Below are 13,534 nucleotides of genomic sequence, written 5' to 3' on the forward strand. Positions count from 1 at the left end.
AGTCTGCGCCAGACACTTAAAAGGACCGAAAATACAAGGCTGCGGGGAGTGGATCCAGAACCTCTGTCCTGACGGCTGGGCAGGGCCTGCTTCCTTCTTTTTAGTTTTTTTAGCGGTACGCGGGCCTCTCACTGTTGTGGCCTCTCCCGTTGCGGGGCACAGGCTCCGGACACGCAGGCTCAGCGGCCATGGCTCACGGGCCCAGCTGCTCCGCGGCACGTGGGATCTTCCCGGACCGGGGCACGAACCCGTGTCCCCCGCATCGGCAGGCGGACTCTCAACCACTGCGCCACCAGGGAAGCCCCCTGCTTCCTTCTTGAAGTGACCCCATAACCTCCTGGAAAACCGGGCACCTTCCCGGGAACATCTATTTAAAACCCCAACACCTTCCATGCTCCTGTCCCCACAGCTGTTTGGTTTTTCTATGAATAAAGCAAGGGTCAGATGTACGTATTCCTGCAAAAAGAACAAGGTGCTGGACGGGTGTTTTCCGGTAAGAGCTGCAACGTCACCTCCTCTTTGGGTACAGCCGGCACCTGGCAGTTGCCTGGCTTGGGTGCCTCCTTTCCATTGAACGGATGAGCCATGGCCTTGGGAGGGAGGTGCCGTGTCCCGGGGAGGGGCTGACGCATCAGCTGGAGCCAGAGGGAGCAGATGCTCTGCTCGCCCTGGGGATGATGGGCCCTGGGCTCTGGGACCTGCTCTGGGGCTCAGAGCCACAAGCTTGTGCGGTGGAGACACGGGGCCTGTGTGTCTGCCCTTGGGGCCAGTGCAGGAGTCACTCTGGGATAACCTGACACCACGACAGTGACCTTCCCAGGACAGCTCTCCCACTGCTGGGAGGCTGAGTACGAAGGTGAGGCTGACCTGAGACCTACGCCCTGCAATCGCCTTCCAGGCACGGCCCCAGTTCATAGAATCAGAGATAAGAGTGCCTCTTCTCCATGACTCCACGTCCAGGTGGCTCTGACATGGAGAAGCTGAACTGTCATCTCACCCCCGCCACCCCGCACCTTCCCAAGGGCAGCCCTGAGCAAACAGAAAAGTTATACTGAAAATGGAAATCTTATAGAAAGAAAGGAAAAAGGGGGTAAAAGGAAGAGAGGCAGGCTGCTTCCCTCAGCGCAGACAGTTTCCCCCGGGGGCAAGGAGAAGGCGGGTCAGGATCCCCTGAGGATCCTACGGTCCTGTCGGGGGAGCGGAGCGGGGCAGGAGACAGAGGCACCCCGTGATGGCACCCCGCCCTGCTGTTCGCCCCTCGCACCCACCAAGGAAAGCCGCAGACAGGTCAGCAGCTCACCACAAAGTCACCTGGCGCCAATACTGACTTCATGCTGTCGTGCTGCACGTCCCCAGCACTGACGTTTAAGTACAAAAACATAGCGGGGCAGGGAGAAGTGTTATGGAGTTCACTGCACTATGTTTGCAGACCAGGGAAAAGGAACTAAGGCCCAAAGAGGTTAGGAAGCAGGTACAGTGGCGAAAGAGCAGAGGCAGGAATCTGGCCTCTGAGCCTCAGATGAAGTTGTTTCGAGCACATACAAGCCTGGAGCCTGATGTGTCTCCCGTCAAGCATTTGCTGTTTGCATTTTGGTGGAACGTATTAACAAACTCTCAATACTAGGGCAAATGGTGTCCCATCCCTACGTGATTTAAGGAGACAGAAAAGACGAAAAGGAATTGGAATTCCCAAGAGCATCAAGATTTCAGCCACCGATACCCAAATTTCATTAAGACTCTACAGCAAAAAGATGAAGATGTGTTTATCTTAATCTCACAATCGATGCCTAATTAAAAAGCTTTAAAAATATAACCACTGAACATCATATATTATTTATCAAAATCTCTCAGGATTAGGTAATTAATTGTGAGAAACATTTCTCAAGACCAGTGGGAATTCTTCCCACACGTTTAGAGAACGTTTTCCTCTCAGACTTCTCTTATTTCTGATTTTTAAATTTCACATTGAATTAAAGCAATCAGTTACTTTTCTGAGATACTAACAAGGCCCACGCTGGAGTATCAAGTGCAGACTCAGCTTCTGACTCTGAGGCCTCGGGGTTTGCAGTTAATCAAACAGTGTCACACAACGACCAGCTCAAGGGGGCCTGCCCCTCCTGGGGCCTCTCCCCTGCAGTTGGGGGCTGTCCACTGGGAACCACAGCCACTAATTTACGGAATCCAAGGAGACGCCAAGAAGAAGGCAGCTGGCCACAAGGCACAGGTGACACTGACCAACCTTCCATGGAAGAGGGAGACCCACAAGCTAGTGAGTCTGAGGACTCGCCCAGCTATTAGCCATTGAGTGGCAAATAAGGTGAGTCTGCAAGGACAGAAAGCTCCAACCCCCAGCTGCTTCCCGAACACTCCCATGCAGGGGCGTGGCATGTCCGTCTGCAGCAGCTCACTAACGTCGCGTGCGCTCTGAGCCGGCAGGTGGCCCTCACCCGGCATCCCCCCTCCAAGGTCCCCACACCTCCCGGCGTCCAGCGCCGTGGCATCAGCCTTGCAACCACACTGGTCCCACGGCACTCCCTGGCCGCCCCCTGAACCTGACCCTCCATGTCCTCGCCGACTCTGAGGGATCCCCCGTACCCCTGCAGTAACTCCTCTTCTGCTCTGGTCCCAGACTTGGGGTCTGCAGTTCACCATCCAGATGTGGAGTCTTCAGTGTTGCCTCTGCCGGGCCTGGGGCTCCTGCTGCTGGCACCACTTCCTGGGCCCTGGCACCGAGTCCTGGATAACGAGGTACGAGCAGGACTGGCCGCCAGCGTCACCTGCAGGCCGAGCGTGTAACTGCTAGCGTGCGTCCCTCCAGAACTGAACCCCCTCCTCCACTAGCGCGCTGGGCTGCCTGCCCGCCCGAGAGGAGGGCGGCCCAGCAGCCTGGGCCCCTGAGGGACCACGGGGAGCGTGCCCCAGCCCCGCCTCCACCCTGACGAGGGGTGCGGTGAGGGGCGTGAGTGACTCACCTCGTTCTGAATCAGGGGGGTGGTGTCTGGTTTGCTTTGTTGGTCTGCTTTTGTGATTCCCAGCCTGACCTAGGCTATCCTCTTCCCCCTTCTCTGACTGGGCTTATTTTAGTCCAGGGAGGACACTGGGTTGCAAAGCACAGGTCACAGGCCCTGCCCTTAGCACTGAACTTGAGGGGAAATTCCAGATCGGAGTTCGAGTATTTGATCTCCCAAAGCTGTTTTCACAGTCAGGGCCCTCACCGCTGGCCCAAGTGTCCGGGTCAGAATACCATTCCTTCCTCAGCTGGTGCAGCGGTCGGGCCCCAGCTTGGGCCACATCACCTTTTCAGTGGAGAACCTTCGGGGTAACACCAGGAGATCGACCAGCCTCACACCTCATCCCCACAACTGGACAGCCCGTTGATCACATAGTTTAAATGGCAACTCTCAGCCTGAATGCTCCCGGCAGGCAATAAGATATAATAGTAACTAAAGTCCAAACTGTATGGTCACCATGGCGATCAGAAGGGTGCTGGGAATATGCAGGGAAAACAAGGAGCCATGACGAGGAAGATGACGAGCCATAAGTCTCTGCAAGCTTCTGCTGGGAGAAATCCAAGGCCACAACCACGGCCCTTAACCCGCTGGAGAGGCTGTGCTTTGAGGTGTCTGAGTCCACCTTCCCGTTAAAAACACCTCTGCCCCTTCGTGGTAGACACTCGTTCCATGCCAGGCACACGGACATCTGAGACTTTGCCACGTCCGACAGTAGCCCTGGCGGCAGGGCAGGCAGGCGGGAGGTTTATCCTTGTGGAACACTTCACAGCCATGTGCTAATACGTGATCACACGTATTGGCAAGTTCACGTGGTTCTACCTGTGCTCTCACGGATATGCTGTCATCCAACCTCACACTAATTCTTTGGGGAAGGTATCTGAGCTCTTACTTTTCACGCAAGGGATGGGAGGGCCAGGCAAGATACGTGACTCACTCAAGGTCACCGGATGGCTGAGTGGCAGCTCAGGGACTCACACGCAGGCCCCCTGGGCTCTCACATCTGCACTCTGAGAAGCGCCTTGCACGGAGCTGGGGGTATTGGAGGCTGTGGAGCGAGCAGGCCGTGCCAAGGGGACGGGGCATCACTTGGGCATCGATCAAGCCTATTTTTAACCTGCAAGAAGTTAATGCAGCTTTTTATACACACAATGGGCATGTGGTTAGGAGGCCAAATTGGAACCACTCACTGGCTGTGTGACCACTGAGAAGTCACTTAACGTTGCTGAGGCCAAGTTTCCGCAGCTGTGGCAGGATAAGAGCAGCGCCTTCTTCCTGCAGAGGAGTCGATAGATTCATTTCTGTTCAATCGTGTCAGGCGTGCCATGGAAGAAACAGTCAAAGTTAAACATTCCTGCAGTAGGTGAGCCACGGCTGGCACTGTAGGAGGTGGTCCGGAGCTGTCAGCTTCAATCTCACTCCCCTCGGCCCCTAGTAAGGGGACTGCCGCCATTCCTAAAGCCTCTCCCGATTCCTTTACCTTTGGGGATAAAAAGTGAAGCTCGTAATTACAATGAGATTAACAGTTCCTGCTTTTCAATAATCAGGTTGTTATTTTTGCTGAAGGAAGTTTGTGGAAGTGGAAGTTCTGATGACAGTGAGAAAAGGGAGGCCAGCTGATTCCCCTGGGAGGGTTTCTAGAATCCTGCATCTGAATTTTGGAGCCGAGGCAGCACCGTGAGGACAGGTAAGCATTGCCATGTGTAGGGACTGTCACGGTTGGGAGATGTGCTGGCGGGGGAGGTTGTGATGGAACTTGAGGGGCGTAGGAGGAAGTGGAGGGCCCAGATATGGTTGGACCGGTCCAGGGGGCGAGGAGACCCTTGGTGGCCATTTAGATGTAGGCTGGCCATCACCTTCTCCCCACGCACCTGACAATCTCACTCCCTGCCTTAGACCACCGTTCTCATGCTGATATGCACAGACATCTAGAAACCCGAGGACGTCTCTCTTGGGGTCAGAGCGAGCACAGAAGGGATGAGCACAGACTGAAGCATCTCGTCCACCTCGATGTCGGAGCTGAGTGGGTCCCCACTGAACAGCATGAGCCTTTGCTGTGTCTTTCTACAAGGTAAAATCCACCTGCTACGCAAGTCAAGGTCATTACTACTTCACGGAGCTGGAGGCAAGGGCTGTGCAGGAAACTCGCTCCTTTCACTTACGTTAAGTACTGAAAGCGCTGAGTTACTGTGCAAAAGGCCCTGCCATCTGGAGCCACTGCCCCACGGCAGCACCTCCCGGGTCTGGAGGCTTTTCCAGAGGCTGACTACATTCAGGCATTTTCATCACCACTTTGACATTCATATCCTTCTTTAGAAGCCATGGATGAACTGGAATATGATTTTTAAGTATTTAATTTCTACAAGCCATCCTGAAGCATACTTTTTACTGAGGTAGAAGATCTCTGGTGCTCATAGGTTAACCAGCTGTCTGGTGTCAGTGACAAGTGAGGGATGTGACTCCAGCTCGGTGACTCTAAATGCAGACAGAAGGTTCCAGGGAGATGTTCATATCTGCACAGACATCCTCTCCAGGTTGAGTAGGAAGCCATGTACTTCTTATATAACACATTATAGACAATAACTCATGAGTGAACAGATTTTAATAGTCTTTGAAACCGCTACTGGAGGAGAATGGACTACACATTAGTGCTCCTGACTGCTGGCGACGCCAGATGAAAAAATGAGGTGCGTACGTGCTATGTGACTAATTTTTGGAGTTACAGATAAAGTAACAGTAGTTTTAACAGCAACAGCTGCCGTTTCCTAGTCCCAGGCACTGTTCGAACAACTGTGCACGTATCAGCTCGTTTAACTTCCATGATGACCTTAGGGGACATTGATGACCTTTACTCTTGTTTTGCAGATAAGAAGACAGACACGAAGAGTTCAACCTCACCCAGGTTCACGTAGCTTCTACGTGGTGAAGCTGTGATTCAAAGGCAGGCATGGTTGCTGCAAAGACCCTGCCTTTACCACAGCTCTGCCACGCTTACACAAGAGGGCTCTGTAAAGCCAATCACAAGCTTCTGGCCATTTCCTGATAGAGATTTCCTGGTCTGACCAAGATTTCCCATCATGTAAATCAGAGAAGTAACCACCACTAAGTCCAAAGAACTACAGATCTGTGCTTTGAATAAGAGCATATAGAACTGACCATGATTCTAAGTCCACTGAACTCCTGGCCATGTAACTTTCTTTAAAGCCATCAGTCCAGCGGGAATGATGCACGATGGGCGTGTCAATTCCCTTCATCTACCACCAGGATGCAGTTTGCTAGCAGCTGAAGTGCCCTAACCAGGTACTTCAGGACATTAGCATTTGAAGAACTCAATCAAGAATGTACACTCTGGTGTGTGGCTCTATAAGCTTCGCAAAATATCATGATCGAAATGTATTTCAGGGAGCTTTAAAAATAGTGCAAGAGGCATTAGAAACACTTTCTTACTGACAAAAATCTGGTGTGCAGTATGTCCTCTACCTACACATAACAGTCCCAGGCGAGGGCTGTTCACTAGAGGCCTGTGGCCACAGTGGATCCCACTGGCTCAGTCCACTGACAACCTGTACAAAGTGGGCAGCGGACACAGTGAGCCTAAGTGTACAAGTCAGCACACACAGCTCACCAAGCACTAAATAAACCACAAGTTTACGTTAAACCCAACAGGCATGTTCCGCGGGAAATACTAGTTAGCAATTTCACTGCAGGGAGTTTAGAAAGACTGCGGGGCTCTGGATGATCGGGGAAGAACTCTTTTCCTTACAGGGGAATAGTTCCCGTGGAAAGCACACACATTCAAAATCACCCCACAAATCTCCATAAGGGCTTCAGTCGTAGTAACATTTCTTCCCATGACAGCCATTCCCCCAGTCAACTCCTTGCCTCCTTGAATAATACAAATTATAAGGCGTGGAGTCACACCCAAAACAAAAGTCAGGAAAGAATTTTAGTTCATCCACCAGGGCCCCCCTGGCCTCTCGTTGAGGTCTCTCAGAGCACCTCTGTGGAGAGAAAACTGTAAGGTCATTAGTGCTGACTCTGAAAGATACTTGAAGAGACAGTGTTAAGGAAAGCAAACAGGCCTCAGCCTCACCCAGGCTTTGCAGCCTCTGGACAAGAGTCTGAACGTGAAGGGTAAGGACCACGTGACCAGGCTCACGTGTCAAATGGGCAGCTCTTAACGACTCCAGCTTAGCAAAGCTCCCGCGACTTCCATCACCCCAGCGAGAACAGGCTTTCTAGAGCATTCTAAGCTTGGGAGCAGGATGCACTGCAAGTGCCTCCACCCACATCAGCCCTGGGAAGGGGGCCCAGCTGCACCCCAGCTCCTCCACACCAGCCCCAAGTGAACCCGGGCAGTCAGCATGGGGCTGGGGGCTCCCGGGCAGGTGGGCAGAGGACAGAGTACCATGGGGACCATGGTCCACAGGGCAGTTGGCCATCAGGAGCACCGGGACTCCGGGAAAGGGGAGGAGGTGTGCTAGGGAGGGAGAGCTGAGGGCCCGGGCAAGGGCACAACAGAAGCGTCCAGTCCTCTCCTGCTTCTCCCTCTGGTCACTGTCAACCAGTCACTGCCTGACTGCCTAGGTCCTGAAGCCAAGCAGAGGAGCTGACGCCGAGCAGCCAGCAGGGGGCCTTATTCAGCATCACTCCCGCTGACTCTCACGTGGCGAGGCTGCCCGGCCGAGCAGCCTCCCTGCATCCAATCACGTTTCCGAGTACCACCAAGCTCTGGACTAGTTCAGGGTAAAATTCATCCCGGGGTTTCATCCACACCAAACCACATGTTAAATAAATGCCCTCCAGGCATTTCTCGGCTCTCCCTGACATCCCAGCCTGATGGCGCCAGGCTGTGCTCTGTGAACACCTTCTCAAGTTCACTGCCCCCACCCTACCTCCATCGGGTCTCAGAGGAGTTGAGGTGACAAGGACTGGTACACCCGTGGGGACAGAGTAGTTCTCAAACGAGCCTGACACACTCCAGCTTTCCACTGGGGTATGAGCCATTTCACAATAATGACCTATCACTGAATATACTGCTATTTATTTAGGGTTACGCATATGACTGCTTTGGCAATAGAGGTGTGGAGGTCTCCTAGTTTAGTGGAAATATGTAATGACTTAAAAGTTTCATTACTGAAAAATTATTGGCCCAAAATTCTGTGCTGTGTACCACTATACCTCGTGTGTATGATGGCAATGATGAAAATGAAAATACTGACTTGGCCAAAAGGTTCATTTGGTTTTTTCCATAAGATGACTCTGGTAGCGCTTAGTTATCTTTAACTTCATTCGAAACAATATTGGTAGATTGTGACAGCTTCATATCAGCGTGTATTTTAAAAAGACTTATCAAAATTGGTGAATTTTTGTGTAGCCATTTTAATATTGAAGATGGAAGAAAAAAAGCAACATTTTCCGTATACTATGCTTTATTATTTCAAGAAAGGTGAAAACGCAACTGAAACACCAAAAAAGATTTGTGCAGCATACAGAAAAGGTGCTGTGACTGATGGAACGTGTCAAAAGTGGTTTGTGAAGTTTCGTGCTGGAGATTTCTCACTGGACGATGCTCCAGGGTCAGGTAGCCCAGCTGAAGTTGACAGTGATCAAATCGAGACATTGAGAAAAATCAACATTATACCACATGGGAGATAGCCGACATACTCAAAATATCCAAATCAAGCGCTGAAAGTCACCTGCACCAGCTTGGTGATGTTCATCACTTTGATGTTCGGCTTTCACGCAAGTTAAGAAAAAAAAAAAAAACTTTCTTGACTGTATTTCCGCATGCAATTCTCTACTTAAATGGAATGAAAATGTTCCGTTTTTAAAACAAATTGTGATGGGTGATGAAAAGTGGATACTGTACGATAATGTGGAACAGAAGAGATCGTGGGGCAAGCGAAATGAACCACCATCAACCACACCAAAGGCCGGTCTTCATCCAAAGAAGGTGATATTGTGTATATGGTGGGATTGGAAGGGAGTCCTCTATTATGAGCTCATTCTGGAAAACGAAAAGATTAATTCCAACAAGTACAGCTCCCAATTAGGCCAACTGAAAGCAGCACTCGACAAAAAGTGTCCAGAATTAGTCAACAGAAAATGCATCATCTTCCATCAGGATAACGCAAGACCGTATGTTTCTTTGATGACCAGGCAAAAACTGTTACAGCTTAGCTGAGAAGTTCTCATTTATCCGCCATATTCACCAGACATTGCACCTTTGGATTTCCATTTATTTCGGTCTTTACAAAATTCTCTTAATGGAAGAAATTTCAATTCCCTGGAAGACACCTGGAACAGTTCTTTGCTCACAAAGATAAAAAGTTTTGGGAAGATGGAATTATGAAGTTGCCTGAAAAATGGCAGAAGGTAGTGGAACAAAAGGATGAATACGCTGTTCAACAAAGTTCTTGGTGGAAATGAGAAATGTGTCTTTACTTTTACTTAAAAACCGAAGGCACTTTTTGGCCAACCCAGTAATATAAACAAGTAGCAGCAACTGGGAAATACAACCATCTCTGTACCACTGGTAACCATGAACCTTTCATAAAAATTTGGACAATCCAGCTCTTTGCCCATAAGCCTACATATTAGGAGCTTTGCAAAATTGCTAGCACTTGCATGAAAGTGCAAATTCTTAACAGAAACTTCCTTTCTGACTTCTCAAAAAACTAGTGACATCTTTAGTTTCTAGATAACCAACTTTCGTAAACCTTAAAACAGTTCGTAGGACACTTTTGTCTTTAATCCCATATTAAAATCAAAGTTCTATGTAACTCCATGACATCTGCCCAGAAGAGTAAAATAAAGACGTGCACTTTGCTTATTAAGATCAGTGTGTGGCCACCAGGAGGCAGGGCAACTGGAAGGTCAGTGAGACACGCAGTCTGAGGTTGGAGGCAGTGCCGCGGGTGCATTTCCGTGTGTGGGGCTTGCGTCAGTTAGTTGGGGAAGTTTCCTACAGAGTGTGTGTAAACTTTTGGTCCAGGGATGGAGATTCCTGGCAGTCCCCAGGTCTCCTTCTTCTCTCCCTCAGTCCTTGATATTCTGAAATGTTCAATATGTTCAAAGTTCCTTTTTGGGGAACACAACAAATCAATATGGCATCTGACTGCCAACAAGCCTACGGGCTGCAGGGTGGTTTAGAACTTATATAGCTTCGTTTCTTCTCAGAACTAACATCTCCAAGCGAGTCAGGCCCCCTGCAAATGCTGTCAGGGTATTTTTCCCCCTAATCTTTTTTCTCTTTTTTTTTTTTTTTTAAGGAGCATGTGGAAGTGAAGCAGTTAAGTCACAGATTAGAAAAAGGAAATCTTCAGAGTTTACCTTCCAATTATTAAAAAAGGAACCGAGATTCCCCAGAGCTCTCATGCTCCCAACTTCAGAGACCGAAGCATCAGCAAATATAACCTTCCAGGGGGCAGCACTAAGGAGATGAAGCTGCCACATCAACTGGGACTGATTTAGAATACGTGGGGCCCTGTTGTCACACCAACACAATTCTGTGTAAATGCCTTGAGGAAATATTTCTTTTCAACGGATCTGCTGAAGCAAAAGCTTACTTCGAATTACAAGGCAATGAGCTTTTTATTTTATTAGGAAGATACTAAAAAAGACATTCTCCATCTCCTGGCGACGGATTTTTGAAGGAGATTATTCCTAGGGCAGGTCTAGGTCCTTCTAGCCAGGGCTCCAGGGGCCTCTCTCTCTAGGGGTCATTGGGTTGTCATTGCCCTGATCGCCCTGGAACTTGGGGCCTGCTGCTCATAAGGCTGTTTGTGCACAGGACAGTGGAAGCTGGACAGTGTCCATTTTGTTCCAGTGACTCCCTTGTATGAGCCCGATGAAACCTCAAGGTCGATTCTCCTGGCCCCAGAAGGCAGCTCAGTACCGGAATCCTGGGTGCTCCGAGCAGCAGCAGCCATGCTGGAGTAAACACGGGACTCCAGGGAGACGCAGCGAGAGGGCCGGCCTAGATGGGTGCCCACGTACCAGCATTCTGCTAGGAAGCCAGCTGCACAAACATCAGGATGGTAGGAGCCTCTGGAAGGGAAGCTTGGGGTGAGGGGAGACGTGACTGGAAAGGGGCTCGGGCGGTGCTTTCTGAGATGATGGAATGTTCTATATCTTTTTTTTTTTGGCCACGCCACATGGCTTTGCGGGGTCTTAGTTCCCCAACCAAGGACTGAACCGGGGTCCTGGCAATGCGAGTGCAGAGTCCTAACCACTGGACCACCAGGGAGGTCCTGGAATGTTCTATATCTTGATGGGGCTGCCCAGTGTATACTGTGTCAAACCCATGAAACTGTGTCTTTATAATTGTGCATTTTACTGTCTACAACTTACATCTCACTTTAAAAAAATGGAAATCAAGTCAACCTTATGCTTCAGTGACTTCAGTGAAATCACAATGGGAAGTAGGACTAAGCATACAGGTCTATCCGCTCTGTCCTTTAGGATACATAAACCCCTGCAATGCAGAACCCAGCTTGAGGAATGCACAGCACTGAGGAAACACGGTATTTTATGGGCTTGGTCATGCCCAGACCCCGCTGGGGGTCCCCTGACCGCCCCCAACCCTTGCCCCAGCCCAGCACAGTGAATTCTTCCTGTGATCATGTGGTCTCAGACCAGTAGGCTGACAAGAACACAAGCTGTTTATCAGCCCAGTGCTGGGCTGTGTCGGCATCCTGCTGACATCTGCATTTCCAGAGAGGGGGTAGTCCTGCACTTGAACAGTGATACTCCATGATACATCTCCCCTAACCTCGTGTAACCTTGGGCAGATGACTTACCCTCACTGAGCCTCCTCTGTGAAATGTCCATAGCAGCACTCATCTCAGAATGCTCTCATGAGGGCGTTATGGACTGGATGTCTGTGGCCCCACAAAATTCAGGTGGAAGCCAAAATCCCCAATGTGATGGTGTCTGGAGGTAGAGCCTTTGGGAGGTGATGATGTTACGAGGGTGGAGCCTCCACGGTGGGGTTAGTGCCCTTCTAGGAGGATGAAGAGACCAGAGCTTCCTCCCCATGACTTTCTCTCCCTCTGGCATGTGAGGACACAGGGAGAAGGTGACCATCTGCAAGCCAGGAAAAGAGCCCTCACCAGACACCAGCTCTGCTGGAGCCCTGATCTTGGACTTCCCAGCCTCCAGAACTACGAGAAATAAAAGTTGCTTAAGCCGCCCAGTCTGTGGTGTTCCTTAGAGCAGCCTGGACTAACGTGGCGGGTAAATGAGGTAATAAAAAGCACTAAAGTGCTTAGCATAGCGCCTGGCAACTAACGGCAATCAATACAGGGCTGTTATTGTTACGACGAAGTTGTCATTAATGCGGAGACGGGTTATAAATGCTTAAGAAGAGAGCTTCTCACTCAGATTTTTAGTCATTTAATAATGCATACCGCTGGAGTCCTCTGGTGCCAGAGGAAAACCAGTAGCAGAAAACGTCCGATGAGGCGGATGCTCACAGGCCAGCAGGCCACCCTGACACGTTTCTTTTGGAAGCTTTACCCTCTGATGTCTTTTCCAGCTCTCCCTTCCCCAGGCAGAACCAGGCACTCAACCTCTCAGAAAGGGAGCAGGAAACCTGCACATCTGGGATCCTGACTGTTCCGGGAGTCACCCCCCAGCACAGCACAGGGTTGTAGGATGCCCTGCCCACCTGGCCACCAGGTGAGTGCTTGACACCGCAGGCCCCCAATGGTTGCCTGCTGCTCCCCGAGGCTCCACAGTCTCTTTGTAATTTAGCAGAACCTCAAGAAACGGAGTTTAATTGACAGAGTCAGAGGAAACACCACCACGGCCAATCCCAGTGACGCAGCAGCAGCAGTGACCACGGGCACCAAGCCTCCCACATCCCGCGTACCTTCGTACAGCCAGTCGCTAAGGCCGTTGTAAATCACACCTTCCTTCCCAGTTGAGACCACACGGATGGCCTGCTTCCCGACGTGTGCACAGTAGTAGATATTGTTTTCAAAGATAAATATCTAATTTGGAAAGAGAAAAAACATAGCGTTAATCAAGGAAGTGCTTACAAATAGGGTATTCTTTAAAAATCTCAAACCAGCAATGTGGTCCGCATTTTCCTTTGCATTTATCTGACAGAACAGACGTAGTCTCGGGACCCTTTGGAACTCACCCACCTCCAAAATCATCTACATTTAAGGTCAACTGGAGACTCAAACTCCACAGAGTTCACCCAATGTTATCATTTACCATGACCAGACAATCTGTCTGATACTCCTGGGTATGTTAACATCAAATGGCTTTGACTATCTTAGCAACTGTATTTTTCCTAGGAATTGTGACTGGTGGGCTGGGAAGCTTGAAATCTGTGATTATTCACTCAACATTTATGAAAAGTTACTTAGTGGGCACCAACTCTGTGCCAATCATGGGAGAGCACAGGGATGAATGAGGTGGGACGTATCATGTGCCTTTACTCACAATCCGGTAAAGAAGATAAACTTTAACAGGAAAATGTTCTGAGGAGCTCTGGGAACACGTAACAGTAC

At 50.1% G+C, this 13,534-nt stretch overlaps 1 protein-coding gene across 1 annotated transcript in view; it reads right to left on the reverse strand.

Annotated features, from left to right (window-relative positions):
* The window catches only part of DPP6 (dipeptidyl peptidase like 6), a 766,975-nt gene that overhangs the window by 148,789 nt on the left and 604,652 nt on the right, over positions 1-13,534 (reverse strand). The window contains exon 8 of the mRNA XM_022576791.2: positions 12,886-13,006. Within this exon, the coding sequence (XP_022432499.2) occupies positions 12,886-13,006 (121 nt within the window). The remainder of the gene's footprint in view (positions 1-12,885; positions 13,007-13,534) is intronic.

Source organism: Delphinapterus leucas, chromosome 9 (assembly GCF_059928025.1).
Source record: "Delphinapterus leucas isolate spDelLeu-1000000601 "Yukka" chromosome 9, BTC_Dleu_Yukka2, whole genome shotgun sequence".
Classification (NCBI taxonomy): Eukaryota; Metazoa; Chordata; class Mammalia; order Artiodactyla; family Monodontidae; genus Delphinapterus; species Delphinapterus leucas.